General features: G+C 65.1%; 2 protein-coding genes across 2 annotated transcripts in view; one reads left to right on the forward strand and one right to left on the reverse strand.

Moving 5' to 3' along the window:
• Positions 1 to 5,544: 5,544 nt before the first annotated feature.
• Positions 5,545 to 10,706, forward strand: LOC309412872 (5-hydroxytryptamine receptor 3A-like; the record flags this gene model as incomplete). Its single annotated transcript, XM_082009904.1, is given in 12 exon segments — positions 5,545 to 5,832; positions 5,834 to 5,867; positions 5,870 to 5,928; positions 5,930 to 6,002; positions 7,482 to 7,645; positions 7,785 to 7,829; positions 8,153 to 8,262; positions 8,823 to 8,992; positions 9,190 to 9,350; positions 9,609 to 9,819; positions 10,000 to 10,233; positions 10,408 to 10,706. Coding segments are annotated over 12 exon segments (1,617 nt in total). The 5' UTR covers positions 5,545 to 5,775.
• Positions 10,707 to 15,916: 5,210 nt separating this feature from the next.
• The window catches only part of ZBTB16 (zinc finger and BTB domain containing 16), a gene marked incomplete at its 5' end in the record, with an annotated part of 31,761 nt that continues 30,752 nt past the window's right edge, over positions 15,917 to 16,925 (reverse strand). The window contains one exon of the mRNA XM_082009927.1: positions 15,917 to 16,710. Coding sequence (XP_081866053.1) covers positions 16,481 to 16,710 — 230 coding nt within the window. The 3' untranslated portion in view covers positions 15,917 to 16,480. The remainder of the gene's footprint in view (positions 16,711 to 16,925) is intronic.

A 16,925-nucleotide genomic window follows, 5' to 3' on the forward strand; every position in this document is an offset into this window, starting at 1 on the left:
CGGGAGGCGAGAAGGCGGGGGGGGTGGTGGGGTGGTCTTGGCAAGGTTGATGAAAAACCGAGCGCGGCGGCGACGTTACCGGCTTTTCCCCGTACGCGAAGAACAAGCAAGACGCCCAGCGAAGTTTAAACGCAACGGAAGAATTTCCGCCCGTTCCGGGAGCCTGCGAGGCTATTAATAGCGAGAGGCAGGGAGGTGACGTTGGCGACCGCAATTTTTGCTGTGCCATCGGCGCACGCTGCCGTGGACGCGCGGCCTCGCCGGGGCAGCTCCCGGCCCCGGCTTCGTCGCCGCCTCCGTCCTCTGCCTCCTGCTCGGCATCCATAAAGGACCGGTCATGGCGGAGAGGCTATTCCGGCAGCCAGCTGGCACCGGCAGGCTCCTCGGTCGAGGACGAAGAGCTGGGCGTTCGCGGCGGCTCGGCTGCGAGCCGCCGGGATGGCCGCGCTCTGACGAGGATGCTCCGGGCCGGCACAGCCTGCGGCTGGAGCTCCCCACCCAGGGAAGGGTCCTCGGGGATTTCCATACCTTAAAAAAAAAGTATCGACCCTAGAAATTTTGCATGTCAAAGATAAACTCAGCCTCGTGTTTGTAGCTCCGGGTCTGCCGAGGGTGCGCGTTACGTTTAGCAGCCTGATTACTGCCACGGTGACTAATTAAGGTGCGGGACAGATACCGGCGATTCTGCTCGCGGAGCCAAGTGCAGTCAAAGCGCCGTTGCCTCAAAGATAATTTACTGCAGGGCGAATCGTACGCCCTCAGATGGAGAACGAGGTGAAGACCTGCCCTTACCCGACTCCTTCCATGTCCCGAGATCTTTCCGTGCCGCCTTCTCTTGGCAAAAAGAATTCTATTTGCTTTAAAAAATGAAAAAACACCCAGAACGGTTTAGCAGCACGAGGGGAACGTGAGCTGCAGGGAACTTCGGTGGGTAGCAAACACGCATGCTTCAGAAGCCACAAATAATCCTCGGAAGGGCAAATTTCTCACCTGGAGACTCGGCCGCCGCAGCGGGATGAGGTGGCATCCGGGCTCCGGGTTGCATCAGCCATGACCTGTGAGCTTGCCAGGCGCGGCGTCTTTCTGGTTTCCTTGCAAGGATTCCGTTCCTATTCTTGAACCGAAACAGCGGAAAGTTTTCATCTCCCCTTACGGCACAACACCCACCCCCTAACACAAAAGTCTCATGCTGGGCTCTATCTCCAGCACCCACAAACAGAGGCACCCCCAAATTCATGGTTCTCTGGGAAGTCCTTGGCTATGGAGCGGTCAGGACACGATGCCCACGTGCAGCCTGGAGACGTTCACTTTCCCCTCGACAGCCAGAGCGGCAGCCGGGCCAGCGGCAGCACCCTGCACGGAGGTGAGCGCCAGGCCCTCCCAGCCCGTCGCCGGCCACTGCCCCCCGCCCAGGGCCGACCCCATGCCTTGTGCGACAGCAGCCGACCTTTCCAGCACCACCACAAGCCCTCCCTGCCTCGCTCTGCATCTGTCTCTGCCTTCCCTCCCTGGCCTGGAGCATCCCTGGAACCAAGAGCATCCCTGGACCAGGCGCCTCCTCTGGACCAAGAGCATCCCCTGGACCAAGAGCATCCCTGGACCAAGAGCATCCTCTGGACCAAGAGCATCCTCTGGACCAAGAGCATCCTCTGGACCAGGCGCCTCCTCTGGACCAAGAGCATCCCTGGACCAAGAGCATCCTCTGGACCAAGAGCATCCCCTGGACCAGCCATTTTGCCCCACCACCGCACAAACCAGCTCCTTGTCCACGCTGCTTTTGGAAGGAGGATGTCTTCATTTGCAGGAGCTTCTTGACTAGGACTTCTTGAGGGGACCTGACACAGCTGCTGCTCCCCGGCCGCTCCGGCTGTGCGTTGGACTCCGACAGAAACAAGAAGGAAGAGGCTTTTCTGCAAGACTTTTGCCGGTGTTCTACATCAAAAGCTAACAGCCTTTTCAGCCCAAATTAGCCTTTCCAATTTGCCTGAAATCTTTCTCACGGTCTCTGGAAAATGAAGGGGAAAATATCCCGCTCTAACGGCCAGCGTGGTTTTTATTAAAACCCAGGCTGGAAGTGCTGACTGGAAATACTCCTCTCTAAAAGCCGCAGCAGGGGAGCTGGGGTGAAAGGTGAGGAAGGCAGGCAGGAGATTTTTACGTAAAGGTAGCCGGCACGCGCACAATCCCCGCTGCAAATCCACCTCTGGGACGGGTTCCCTCTGTCAGCCGGTGCAGCCGCGCTGGCGCCGGCGCCCAGCTTCCCTCTCCTGCCCGGTGAGGCTCTGGCATGGGCGTCCTTTAAAAAAAACATAAAAATGAAAAGACAGGCGCGCAAGACGAAGCACCGGTCGGGTCCGCTCTCTGCAAGGCAATTCCTCCCTAGCCGCGGGTGATACCGCGCTTGCGACGCGCGGCTGCCGTACCCGCTCGGGATGAGCTGGATCTCCTTCATTAACAGCAATGGGCTCCAAATACCTTCCCGTACTTATTATTACCTGGCTCTAATGGGCAATGAAACGGCGGCAGAATATTGCTAACACCTGAAGGGTGTCTAATGGCGAAGAGGACCGAAAGCAAAGCGCTCCCCTCCCTTCGCCGCGGGATTTAAAGGCGTCCGGGCTCCTTTGCTGGCGGGGCGAGGATGGGCTCGGTACCTGCCAAGGGCGATTTTTGGCCGCTCTGTGCTCCACGGGTGACCCATCCCCCCCGCTGCTGGTGGTCAGCCGAGGATGCCCCGGCACGCACCCCCAGCATCCTCCTCCTCCTCCTCCTCCTCCTCCCCACCAGGCACCTGCCCATCGAGCAGCGCTCGGCCCCCGCAGTCGCTGCCTTTGAGCGCGGCGCCAGTCGCCCTGCGCGGTTCCAGCTCGCGTGCGTTACGCTTACGCAGGTGAGTAAGCACGGCAGCTGGGGCAGGAGGGACCCCTCCTTCCTGGGCTCCCCGACAGGTTGCAGCCGCTGCTCTCCCCCAAAACGCCTCCCTGCGGGGATGCTCGGCTCCAGGACATCGCTTCCCGCGCAGCAGCAGGGCTGGAGCGAGGTGGCTTTTGGCTTGCGGGACACGTGACGGAGCAGGCTTCCCGCGGCCACCGAGCCCGCCAGCCACCCCGCGCACGCACCGTTTCCGGGCGAGAAGCCTTTACCCGCAGCTGCGGTCTATTTACGTGGAGTTATTTACTCTGCGGGTATGTAATCAGCCAGACGGCGAGGCGTTTACGACAGCCCGGCTCACGGCACGGGGCGAAGCCACCAGCATCCCCAATGACCCACAGCAGCGACTGAATTAGCCAAGGACGCCTCACCGAGCGCCCGCTCCGGGCACTTCCGTCTCGGAGCTCCGCAAAGCGGGTGCCGGAAGGAGAGACCCCGCACGCCCCCCTGGCCCCGGGGACCCTTGCAGCGCCCCGGGGATGCAGCGAGCCCGAGCATCCCCGGAGGGCCGCTGCCCGGCCGAGGGTCCCGTGTCCCCCGGCGCCGGTGTGGGGGGCCGCTGCGAGCCCGCCGGTGCCGGCGCCGCGGCCCCGCCTGCGCGCGGTCTTTATTTCATGTCTCGCAGCGTTAAATCGTAGCAGACATGCAATTCGGGGGAGCGCGAGGCTCCGTAATGGGCGGCCGCGGGCGCGTGACGGGGCCGCGGCCGGCAGGCAGCCGCGCTGCCAGGGCTCCTCCGCGATGCTTTATTGCTTTTGACGCTCCCAACGCGCCCTGAAAGGCGAGTCCTGGCAGCCCCGAGGAGGGATGCTCTCCTCTCCTGCCTGCTCTGCTCCCTCCTCGGCCGCACCGCGGCCCCCGGCCCGGCGGCAGCGCCCGGTCCTGCGCAGAGCCCAGCGGCACCCCTGCCGAAGCCGCCGCTGCCGGCAGCCCCCGGCGAGTCCCGCGGCACGGGGCGGGAGCCGCCCGAGGCTAACGCGGCCACGGGAACAGCGCCCGCGCGGGGCTCGGTTACGTTCCCGGTACGGGCGGGTTGGGGACGACGGGGGAGCTGAGCGCCGCTCGTGCCGTCACGGGTGGGGGACGCTGGGCACCGCTCGCCCTGTGGCGTCGCAGGGACCTCGTGCCTGCGCCCCGCTGCTCCCCCCAGCCCCCAGGGTCACCGCCGCTGCCGGCTAAGCACCGGCTTCAGAAGTTCGCTCTGCCTCGCCAAGGTACCTGCTCGCAGCGTGGCTGCCCCGGGAAAAAGCCCCTTCGCCTCCACCTCCGCAGGCAGAGCCGGGGCCGGACGCGGGGCTGAGCCCTGGACGCCGAGCGCTTCGATTCCCAGAAAAGCAATTACCGCGCAGCAGATTATAGGGCTAATAAAATCCCATTACGCCATTTCGGAAAGTACATCTGATCCGGGTGCTGCCGATTGGTATCAGCCGTCCCACAAAAAGTCCCGCAAGAGCCCCCCGCGCGCACGCGCGCGTAACGCGAGGCGGTAATAGATCACGCTAATTAGATATCCGATAACAGGAGGGCCGATAGGAACTACATTAAAATCTCTTTAAGATGAAGACGTAACACCCAAGGGAGAAAATTCAGAGTTAATGATGCTGCAGCAGAGGCTCCGCTTGAGCGGTCCTCGCCCCCTCGGCCGCATCCTGCCCGTGGCGGGCGCGGGGGACCGGAGGAGAGGCGGAGCGGAGCGGGGCACGGTCCCCAGCGCCGCGGCGGCGCTGCCCGTGATTTTCATTACCCAGATTCAATAAGGGGAAGGAGCTCCGAGCTGCCTGCGCTCCCCGGGAGGTGACTTGCCAGCCGCTAGCAGAGCCGAGAAATCAAATTAGCCCCGGCCCTGCTCTCGCTCTCTCCCTGACACCGCTGCTGGCAGCCGAGGGGGAGTTCATCAGGGCCGCGCACTAATTCTTATCTCGTTTAAGTGACTCCACGCTGCCATCTGATGCGATTTGTTCTGCGCCGCCGCCGCCGCCACCGCCGCCGCCGCGGGCTCCGGCCTCTGCCCGCTGCTTCCCCAGCAGTTCCAGCGGCTTCCTGGGGGCACGGGCACCTGCAGCACAAACGAACGCAGACGTTACCTACACGAGTATATAAGATTATGGGGAGTCGGGGTCGGGGTGGGGGTCCCCTGCCGGGCAGAGGGACGTTGCCCAGCCCCAAGGACGCGATGCCCTGACACCGAGGGAAGGATGCTGCCGCCAGCGCACGGGCGGGCGCCCAGCAAGTTTTTGCTCTCGGTCACGCAGGACCAACCTTTGCTTTTGGCCTCGTTTGTCCAAAGGTGTTACGTCTTTGGGGAAACCGAGCCTGGCGAGAAGCGCATTCCCTTGCCGAAATTTTCACCCAAACGAAAATAAAGCCTCGTCCTGGTGCAGGTGGGAGGCGGTTGGGGAAAATCTTCCAATTTTTTGCACCCAAAGGTGCTGCCTGCGACCCGCATCTGCCAGCGTCCCGGTCTGCGGCGGGACAGATCCAGCCCGCCACAGGGTGCGGAGGGAAGCCCGGTACCTCCGGAGCCCCCCGCTCCCCCCGCTGATGGAAACCCACCCTGCGGCAGTGCCACGGCTCTGTACCCTCCCGGGACAGACCGCCCCGTCTCAGCAGGTTTCCCCCCTCCCCTCGCCCCGATTTTCCGACCGCTGAGGAGCTCCTGCCGCAGCCCTGGCGCCTGCGGCACCCCCCGCCCCGCCGTGCCCCCCGCTCCTGCCGCACGCAAGCCTGATGCCTGCGGCCCCCAAAATGCGCTTTTCCACGGCTTGGCGCCCGGGCGGGGGACGGGGGAGCCCCGGGGGAGCCGGCGGGGTGGGCTCCTCTCGCGTCCTCCCAGCCTGAAACTTGATGCGGGGGGAGAGGCTGATCGCGAGATTAATTGGGCGTTCTCAAAAACCCGACGGCGGGGGGGAAAGCCAGGCAGGAGTGCTGCCTGCCGCCTCCCCGCGATCCGTGGAGCCGGGGAGGTGGAGGGGAGGGAGGCAGCGGCTGGCAGCCGGCGAGAGCCATGGCGCCCGCCGCTCTCGCGGCGCTTCTGGCCCTGCTGCCTCTCGCCTCGACGCTGCAGAGCCCAGGTAAGGCGAGGGACCCGCGGGCAGGGCCGGGGGAGAGCGAGGGTCCCCGGTGCCGAAAGGCACGGCGCCGTACCTTCCTAAAACCCCCTACGGCGTGCGACGGCTGCTTTTTGCCGCGCCCTCAACGCCGTTGAAAATCGAGGCGCCCGGGAGAAGCCCCGGCGTGGGAAACCTGCCCGGGCGACGCGGGCTGAGCGCCCGCGGCGAGGGAACGCGGCGTCTCAACCCAGCTCTGCCTCGCGGGCTCGTCGGTACGGGGCTTTAACGTGCGCCGGCAGCGCGCCGAGTCCGAGCCCCGAGGGGAGAGAGGAACGGGGTGGTCCCCTCTCCGCCCGCTCCCCTCCCGTTGGAAGCTGCGACGCTCTTGCCCCGGCGATGCCGGAGGAAAGGGGGTAGGAAGGCCCACGCGGGGGGGCCAGGTTTGGGGCCGGGCAGGCCGGCACGGCGTCCGCGACAGATGCACGGAGCGGCCCGGGGCGAACCTGGCAAAGCCATTTCCCCGCTGCCAGAGCATCCCGAGCCGGTGGCACGGGCGCGGGGAGGAGGAGGAGGAGGAGGAGGAGGAGGAGGAGGAGCGCGGCCGCGAGCCAGCCGCCGCCAGCTGCAGCAGGAAAGGCCGCTTGGCCCCAGCCGCGGTGGCTGCAGCGCCCGTTTTCCTCCCCTCGCCCTAATTGCTGCCCCTCGCCCCCCCATTGCCACCTCCGCCGCCGCACGCCTGCCTGGGCGAGGGCCGTGCGCGCGGCCGGCTCCCCGGCATTACCGATCGCGTGCAGCGTCGGAGGGGCTGAGGCTGCCGGGGTTTTGGTTTTTTTTTTTTCAGCTTAAAAGACAGATTAAAGTTCCCTTCCCGGCGGCTTTTCCCAAGTTCCCGCAGATCTATTCCAATTAGTCCCTTCCATTACGCGGGAATCGGACTCCGGGGCTGGGCGTGCTGCAGAGCAAAGCCACGAGCGCGACTCTGCTGCCCCGGCTCGGCCGCGGCCTCGCCGGCTGCCTTGCGGCGCGGACGCGGCTGCCGCGAGCAATTTGCTCCGCAATTAACGCTGCCGGCGCCAGCCGAGGGATCGTTTTCCACGGGAGGAAAACGCCACGACACCCAGGTACCTAATAAAGGAGTTTAGCAGCCTGCTTCATCCCTAACCTCCGCCTGCAGAGGAAAGAAGAAACGCCCCCGGTAGGAGACTCACCGGGGGGCAGCGAGTCCCTCGTCGTCCCCCGCTGCCCCTCTGCTGGCATCCGTCCGGAAGAGAGGCCCCTTCCCAGGCTGGGGGAAGGTCACGGCCCCGAGCGCCTACGCGGCAGAAGGCACTCGCAACACGTTAAGGCGATGGTTCTGGCGGGCAGGCTTGTTTCCCGTCAGGACGCTCCTATTTAACTTAGACGGGAAACCCCAGCCGGCAAGCGAGGGATGGCGGCCGGCGGCATCCCGCGGTGCGCGGCGCAGCCGGTGCGAGCGGCCCTCCCTCCCTCTGCCAGCAGGTACTCGGCGGGAAGGCCGGACGCCAGAGCCTGCCGAGCCCGCCCTGCGCCGGCTGTCCCGCTACCTGCTGGCCCGCTACCAGAAGGGCACCCGGCCCGTGCGTGACTGGCGGACGACCACCACCGTGGCCATCGACCTGATGGTCTACGCCATCCTCGGCGTGGTGAGTCCTCCGCTCCCGCCCGCCACAGCCCGGGGAACGGTACCCGGTGTGCAGCATCCTCCGGGCACAGAGGGGCATCTGTGCCCGGAGGATGTGCCAATACTCCCCGTGCCGACACCGTGTCCTCTTCCTCCCGCAGGACGAGAAGAACCAGGTGCTGACCACCTACATCTGGTACAGGCAGGTGAGCGGACGAGACCGCGCACCCTCGCCGGGGCCGAGCACCCGGGCGAACGCGGGTTTTCCCAAGGGAGAGGCGTGCAGCCCTGCAGGAGCCCGTCCCGGGGGACGACAAGAGCTCCCTGGGGCGTGACCCCCGAGGCGCAGCTTTCGCGCTCCGTGCTTCGCGCCCGCGGGTGGCGCGATAGCGGGAGGACGAGCCTTTCCTCCCTCCCACGGATGCCACTCACGAGTGGTTCCCAGGGCAGGGCACGAGCGTGGGGTTTGGGTGCCGGCGGGGCTGGATGGGACCTCGCCCTCCAAGCCCCTCTTCCCTTGCCCCCCCAGCACTGGACGGACGAGTTCCTCAGGTGGGACCCGGCACGCTTCGACAACCTGACGCAGATCTCCCTCCCCGCGGAGAGCATCTGGGTACCCGACATCCTCATCAACGAGTTGTGAGCGAGACGAAACCCTCGGACCCCCCTCGCCCCCCCGCGGGCGGGCGCGCGCTGCCCCACGCTTTGTATTCCCGGCACAGAGCTGGCAGCCTCCCCGCATCGGGCGAGCTGCAGATGGGGAACGGCTCGGCGGTTGGGCCGCTTCCAATGCTGGCTAACCGCGCCCGTCGGTAATTACCCGCGCCGTGCCGGGGGTGGGATCCAGATATCTGCGAAAAGGCTTTGTGAAGGCAGCACAATGCGAGGGCAGCTGCAGAGCTGCTGGCCCTTCCCACGAAGCCAGCCGGCATCCTTCCCGTTCCGCGGGGTTTAAGGTGTTCCCACTGGCTTCGGAGAGCCCCGGGTCAAGGAGGCAAACGCTCCTGGGGCTGGGAGAGGGCAACCGCCCGAGCAGCACAGAGGTGATGCCGGGCAGGCACCCCCGCGTGGGTACCGCCAAAAAAGCAGCTCGGGGGGTAAACCCCTGGCTCCTGGGCAGTTCCCGAATGCGGCTTGGCAGGAGGAGCCCCTGCCCGAGGTCCTCCCCAGCCCACGTCTCTGTCCCTCATGTCCCACAGCGTGGACGTCGGGAAGTCCCCCCACGTCCCCTACGTCTACGTTAGCCACCACGGGGAGGTGCAGAACCTCAAGCCCATCCAGGTGATGACCGCCTGCAGCCTGGACATCTACAACTTCCCCTTCGACGTCCAGAACTGCTCGCTTACCTTCACTAGCTGGCTGCACCACAGTGAGTGCCGGGACCCCCACGGCCCGGGGGCTCAGAGGGAGCGGGCAGGACCTCCGCTGGGCTGGAGCTCCATGCAGAAGGCGACTCGCCCCTCTAGATGGCCCCAGCGGATCGGGGATGCGTGCGGGGAGGGCAGGCACCCAGCCCGGCGTGGAGGTGCCGGCACCCCTGGTCCTCACCTCTCCTCCGCTCCCCAGTCCGCGACATCAACCTCTCGCTGTGGCGGCAGCCGGAGCTGGTCAAGTTCGACCGGAGCGTCTTCATGAACCAGGGCGAGTGGGAGCTGCTCTACGTCCTCAGCCGCTTCCAGGAGTTCAGCGTCAAGAGCAGCGACAGCTACGCCGAGATGAAGTTCTACGTAAGGTTCTCTGGGCGCCGCGCTTCTCAGGGATGGGGCGCTGGGGAAGGGTCTTGCCCCGGCTCCTGTTGCTCGGTCACGCAGCTGCTCCGTGCTGCAGTGCTCCTGCCCGCAGGCAGGAGGCTCCCGGTGCTGAGCCCTTCCTCCGGCTCACCTTAGCCCGTCCCACCATCCTCGCCTGCCTTGGCGGAGAGCCGCACGGGCTCAAGCCCTTCTTTCAACCCTTCGCTGAGCCTTTCCTGTCTCCCTGTCCTGCAGGTAGTCATCCGGAGACGCCCCCTCTTCTACACCGTCAGCCTGCTGCTCCCCAGCATCTTCCTGATGGTTATAGACATCGTGGGCTTCTACCTCCCTCCCAACAGCGGCGAGAGGGTCTCTTTCAAGATCACCCTCCTGCTGGGCTACTCGGTTTTCCTCATCATCGTATCTGACACGCTGCCGGCTACTGCCGTTGGCACCCCGTTGATAGGTATGGCGGCGCTACCTGCCAAGCCAACTGCTACGGCAGTCCTGGGCCTGGAGCAGCAGGAGCTGCTGCTCAGTGCAGAGACCACAGGTCCCCTAGGAAGGTGGGCGGGGAGGACTCGCTCAGGACCGCGGTCTGTACGTGAGCCTTTGCAGGCCACTCACCTCGCCGACATCTCCACAGGCGTCTACTTTGTGGTGTGCATGGCGCTGCTTGTCATCAGCCTGACGGAGACCATCCTGATCGTGCGCCTGGTGCACAAGCAAGACCTGCAGCCCCACGTCCCCGACTGGGTGAAGCACCTGCTGCTGGAACGAGCCACCGTCCTGCTCTGCATCCGGGACAGGAAGAAATTCAGCCAAAGCCGGACGCAGAGCTCGGACATCTCCAGGCAGGCGGAGAACAACGACAGCACAGGTAAGGACCGCACAGAGAGCACTCACGGGAGCCGAAGGGGACTAGGTCCTACGCAGCTGCCTACATCTACGTAGCCCCTGTTTGCACGGTCATCCGGATGGCCAGGTCACCCGCAGATGTCCCAGTTCCCCGTCTAAAGAGGTTTTTTTGCACTTGCGCCTCTTGATCCCGCAGCCAAGCTCAACCACTACGGCTGTGAGGACCCCCGGGAGTGCGAGGCGGCGGGGGGCGCGAGGCTCGCACCGGCCTTTGCCAGCCAGGCAGAGGGCTCGCTGCTGATGCACGGCATCCTGCGCGAGATCACCGCCATCCGCCAGTTCCTGGAGAAACGCGAGGAGTTTCGCGACGTCGCCCACGAGTGGCTGCAAGTGGGCTACGTGTTGGACGTCCTGCTCTTCCGGGCGTACCTGGTGGCCGTCCTGGCCTACAGCATCACGCTGGGCACCCTCTGGTCGGTGTGGCGAGACGCCTGAGCAGCGCCCACCCTCGGGCGCAGGAGAGGCGAGGGTCTCCGACGCCGCCTCGCTCCGCAGGCCTCTCCTCTCCCCGGCTCTGAGACTCACCGGTGTTTGCCGACCCGGGCTGGTGCCTCCCCTCCCCCCCGCCCCCCAGCTCCAGAGTAGCAGCATCCAAGCACGAAGGCGGAGCTGAGGGGGAAGCACCGAGCCCCGGTGACCCCTGCCCAGGCCCCGGGCTCCGCTTCCCTGCGCCCCGAGCGGCGGCCGCCGCTTCAGCACCGCGGACAGCGGCCCCGCCGGCCCGGCCCCGGGGGTCCCCAGGGCCGCCCCGGGGGTCCCCGCCGCCCCCGCGCTGCCCCGGGCGAGCCCCCGCCTCCGTGCACGGAGCAGCGGGGGCCACGGGCCTCTGTCACCTTCTCCGCTGCTCCCCCAGCTCGCTGGGCTCCGCAGGGGTCTTCACTCGCCTCCCCCGGCCGAACCCTGCGCACGCTTGCCCGGCAGATCCCCCCCCGTCGCGCTCCTCCCCGTTGTACCGGGGGCGGCGGGGGGGGGGTGGAACCCCAGGCGAACCGGGGTGCAAACGGGACCGGCCCCGTGGGCGGGCGGTGCTGGAAGGGACCGCGGGGTCGCCGATGGCGACCGCGGCTGCGGTCGGTCCCGGCGCTCCCTCTCTCTGCCCGTACCAGGGCCTAGGGGGAGCGGAAGGAACCGCTGGCTGCGTCCCAGGGCTGGGAGTTGAGCCCAAACTGCAAAAGGAGCAGAGCTGCCCAAGGCGGTACCCGCCCTCGTTTCAGAGCTGGGGGCGTCAGGTGAGAAAATACACCGATAGCGTCTTCGGGGTGGTTCCCGACCCCGCCGTGCTTGCCCAAGACCCCGTGAAGGCACCGCCTGCCCATCACGCTGGTAACGTACCTGAGCGACCCGCGTGGGCACCGTCCTCGAAAGCGCTGGAGGTGACGGGAGGGCCCGTCCCATGTCCCAGGAGCGTCTCTGCGTACGGTTGGCCTGCGGGAGGTGGGGGAGAGGTGGGTTGACGGCGCCCGTCTCTCCTCCGTCTGCCCCCGAGCCCACCGGCCCTGGACCAAGGGCCCCGCTTGCTGTCCCGGAGCCGTCACCCGCAGGAAAACTGCCCGCTGAGTGACGGGGGGCCGAGGACGGGTGGAGCGGGCTCCTGCCGGCGCCGGCCCGCGCTAATGCGCTGATGGTCTGTAAGTGGCTGCCTATTGATGAGGTGTCCAGTTAAAGAGTTCGCCAGGCACTAAATCAGCCCATTGATCCTGCCGAGATCGATGGTGCTACAGACCTGATCACTGCAGCGGGCAATTAACACCCTCTGGAATGAGCCGCCTTCATGTAACATCAAACGCTCCAACAGACAAATCCGATGGGCCCATTGACCCGGGTGCGCGATGCCGCCCAGCCCGCGCGTTCGAGGGGGCGGCAGGACCGCCGAGCCAGCCTCGCCCTCCCTCGCCTGCCCGCTGGGACCCCCGATGCCCCTCGGGGACCCACCGCGAGGCGCTCACCTGTGCCGCCGCATCCCAGGCGCCACGTCGGTGGCCGCGTGGGTGCTCGGTCTTCCGTCCTTCCCTGTGCTAGGAAGCCGTCCCGTGCCCGACCTCACCCCCTCGCACAGCTCAGCCGTCCTTTCCCCCTGGAAGAGAGGAGGAGGCTGCCCACGCCGGAGGAAGGATCCAGGTTCTCCCTTTGCCCTCTCGCTGCTTTGGGAAGTGCCGCACGCGGGAAAAAGTTCCAGGCATCCCTCCTCCGAGAGGAGCCTGGATTTTCCTCTTTAAAAAAAAAAAACCACCAACCAACAACCCCCCCCCCCCCCCAAAATCAATAAATCTGAATCTAATCTACTAATAAAGGTTTAATGAGGACATAATGTTGATGGAACAGAACATTGTTGCAGCGTAATCGCTCCCAGCTGCTGCGCAAGTGTGCAGACAAAGGCCCGGTCCTACGACAATTTCCCCGTTACGATAATAACGCCTTTGTACCAGGCCAAACGCCGGCGAGGGGCTTCGTCTGTCCGTCCATCCCCCCCGCCGACCAGGACCCAACTTGCTCCCTACTTGTCCAAAGCCTCGCTGGAAGAGCTGTGCTGGGGGGGAGCTCCGGCAGGCAGGGATCGCCACCGGGACCTCGGGGTGGGCTCGCAGCCCCCCCAAACCCACTGGGAAGCCCCCGGGACGAGCCCGGCCTCGACGCCCGTGCACGCGTCGGCCCGGCACGCGCCATCCGCCCCGGGAAGAAGCGGCGGTGCTTTTGCGCCCAGCGGCTCCCACCGCGCCGCGCTCGTCGCTTAAGCGCGCCCGAAGGCCCGGGCGGGCGGCGGGCAGCACCTGCCCGGCCCCGCTGCGGCGCGCCGCACGGTTTGCCGCAGCACAAAAGGAGCGCGGGCGCTGCCGTTAATGTAGTCAGTAAATAAATAAAGGAGGGCTTAAGCTTAGTGTACAGCAATCAGTCGGGAACCACGGGATAATTAACGCAGCGGGGGGCCGGACTACTCTGCAGTCAGGTTTAAATGAACGAGTTCACTTTCATGGAGGCGAACTCGCTCGGCTCCCCGGCGAGCCGCGCGGGCGGGCGGCGGCGCGGCGGGACGGGGGAGGCATGCGTCCCGGGACAAGGGACGCGGGTTTGCTCCCCGGCGGCGGGATTGTCGGCTGCCCCGCATCCCGGGGGCACCCCCCATCCATCAGGGTTGGTTTAGGGACGGGACCCCCCTGCCGCAGCCCGGCGGGGATGGGGGGTGCCGAGCAGGCACCCCCAAACTCACCGCCGTGGGTCCCCCTGCGGCTCGCCCCAAGCCGGTGGGATGCATCCTTCCTCCTCCTCCTCCTCCCAGCAGGCACAGGAACAGGAGACGGCAGGCCAAGACAACGGAATTAACTTTATTGGTTGGTTTTTTTTGTTTGTTTTCTAACTGCAGATTCAAGGTATACAACTGAACATTGCTATTTTCCTTATGAGACTTATAAATAAAAATACAAAAAATGTTCACTACAAAAAAATCTACCGTTAGTAGGATGTAAAAAATATTCTCTTTGCTATAGAAGGCACGAACTTCACTTAGTGACACATGGAGAGAAAAAAACCTGCAGCAGTATATTCTTATTCTTCTTTTTTTTTTTTTTGTCTTTTTTTTTTTCCTCTGTCAGAAACACTGAAGTCTTACAAAGAAATGCATCTGAATCTACACAGGACGAAGGCAGATGCGGAGAGCTGCAACTAGGAGACACCACAACTGGGTTGGTTTTTTTTTTTTTCTTTTTTTTTTTCCTTTTTTTTTTTCTTTTTCTTTATTTTTCAGGAAACTTTTAGCTAACGGCATCTGTGGCTAGAGGACGAGAGAGGACTCACAAGCAGAACCGCAAGGGAGCGAACGGCGAGGGGAGAAGGGAGGGGGTCGTACAAAAAATAGGAGCCGATAGATACTCTGAGAAAACCGAAGGGGAACTTGGGCACCTTCTGCGCCCGGGCTCAGAGAGGTGCTGAGGTAGACGGAACGAGGACAGCGACGGACCCGAACCACGAGCGGCAACACAGAGCGACGGGACAGGCAGGCGGGCGCTCACGACACCGACGACAAGCCAGGGGAGAGGGAGCCCGGGGCCCCGCGGGGCGCTTGGTCCTCACTGCTAGGATACACATATATATACTTTTTTTTTTATATATATATATATATATATATATATATGGAGGGGCGGCGGGGGGCCGCGCCACGGCAAACAGATTGCGGGGACGCGCGCCCGGGGGAGCAGCGTGGCGCGGCGGCATCGCTCCGACGCCGATCCCGACGCCGTGCGGCACTAAGGGAGGGGAGGGGAGGGCGGGAAGAGAGGGTAGGTTAAAGCTTAAAAAAAAAAAAAAAAAAAAAAAAAAAGCCACGTGAGCTCAACCGTGTGCTCCACGGCACCCGCGGCCGGCAGCGCCGGTGCGCCGCGGGGAGCTACCGCGCACACGCCAGAAATTGCAGCAACTTTCCGTGTGAAGGAACTGGGTATTTTTAATAGTTTTTCTTTTTTTTTTTTTTTTTTTCTTTTTTCCTTAGGCACAACAATTAAACAAGCCGTTCTCCACAGTCACATCCCGGATTGTACCACGGCGGCGTCCGCCCCGCGCGGAGCAGCGAAGGTCCCGCACGCGAGGGCAGACGCGCGCGCGAAGCCGGAGCGGGGCGCGAGGGAGGATGCCGCGCCCGCGGCCGCATCCCTGCTCGGCGCCAGGAGAGGCGGGACGGGCTCGGCCGGGACCCGCAGCCCCCAGCGAGAGGGGCGATCAGCATCCCTCCAAACCGCCTTCAGACACCGTCCCGCTCCCCCCGACTCTTTTTTTCCTCCCCCCCCCCCCCCCCCCCGCCCCTTTTCACCCAAACGCAGCAAAACGACGAAAAAAAAGCCGCGGCCGCAAGCGCCGGGCGGGATGGAAAGCGCGGAGCCCGCTTCCGCAACCGCGAAGGAGAAACGCAACAAAAACGAACACAAGAGGTAGCTTCAGAACCGACGCCCCCGGCCCCGCGGGGCCGGGCAAAAAATACCAGTTTTGGTAAGGATAATGCACAACGGGAGGCCGGCAGGGAGGCCGACGCCGCGCCGCCACCGCCGGCACGCGCCTTCCCGGCCACGCCGGCCCCCGTCCTCCCCCCCAAATCAATAAAAGCTCATGAGGTCACAAAAAAACGAGGTAATTTCAAGTAAAATGTGCTAAACGCGGAAATATTCCAAAAGAAAGTTCAGACAAACACCGAACGAGAAGCAAGAGAAGCGGCGAGCGAAGCCGCCTGCCGCCGGGCACCCCTCGCTTGCGGGCTCCTGCGGCGGAGGGCTGGGCAAAAAACCACGCTCGGCACCTTCCAGGCGCCCCAAATCAGCAGAAAAAAGAGGCCCCCTCCCCACCTCCCGCTCCGCTCCGTTCGGAGCGATGCCGTGCACTTGGCGGCACTCGCGCCGGCACCGGCATCGGCCGCGCATCACCGAGCCGGCCGCGCCTCCCCGTGGGGGGCTTCGCCCTCGCCCCCCGGGAGGGCGGGGAAGGGAGGGGAAATGCATAGAGAGGTCTTTGGTCAGGGGGAGGGCGGCGGCCTCCGGGCGCCCCTCGCGCCCGCCCAGACCCCGGGCGGCACCGCGGGGCATCCCGGCTCGCACCCGGTGCCCTACCCCAGACGCCCTCCTCCGTCCGGGATCCCCCGCCCTGGGGATGCTCTCACCGGAGCGCCCGCGGCTCGCCGGACGCCGGCGCTCCTCCCGCCCGTGACGCGGCGGCCCGGGAGCGCTGGGACCCTCCCGAAACGAGGGCCGAGCCCCACGCGGAGCCGGGGCCACATGCGAGCTCGTGCCCGCGGCGACGAGCGGACACCAGAAGTTAAAGCCTTCCCAAAGCACCGGCCATACGCACGCTCTCGGGGAAGCGCGGCGCTCCTGCGTTGTCTTCCTGGCGGCGCCGGTGGCGACGGCGGGGCCGGCCGGGGAGCGGATTCCCCGGGGGCCGCGAGGGGCGGAAGCCGCCCCGCAGCGAGGGTGCCAGGGCAGCGGGCGCACGAGCAGCCGGGGAGAGGGAGCCGACGGGGCTGGGGAAGGGGCCGGTGCATCGCCCCGCCCCGGGCCGCAGGATCCTTCCGGCGAGAAGCAACGAGCGAGAACCGAAAACAAACAAGGCCGTGGACGCTGCGGGTTTGGTGGTTGGTTTTTTTTTTTTTTGTTGTTGTTGGGTTTTTTTTGTCGCTTTTGTTTTTTTTTCCCAGTCCTCCGCCACTCAGCCCCGCCGCCCCTGCGCCTCCTCCCTCAGACGTAGCAGAGGTAGAGGTAGGTCTTCTCTATCCGCCAGTCGGTGGGGATCTCCTCCGGCTTGTGGCCCTTCATGTGCTTCTGCATGGCGGAGAGGCTGGGGCAGTACTCCAGGCAAATGGTGCACTGGTAGGGGGAAGCGCCGTTGTGGGTCCGAAGGTGTTTGATCATGGCCGAGTAGTCCCGGGAGCGCTGGTGGCACAGCTTGCACTCGAAGGGCTTCTCGCCTGCGGGAGACGGGGGCGTCAGCGGGGGCTCCGGGCGGAAATCGACCGCCCGGCGTCGGCGCTGCCGCCACGGGCCCAGCCGATAACCCGTGGAACGAACGGCAAAACCGGCCTCGCCGTCGATCCCCTATTTACGCGCCGGCGCGCCCGGCGACGCGTCGTCCCCGGCCGCCGGCGTCTCCGCCGGGCGACCGGTCCGGCGCCGCCGGCCTGGC

This window comes from Phaethon aethereus (assembly GCF_964289735.1).
Source record: "Phaethon aethereus genome assembly, chromosome: 23".
NCBI lineage: Eukaryota > Metazoa > Chordata > Aves > Phaethontiformes > Phaethontidae > Phaethon > Phaethon aethereus.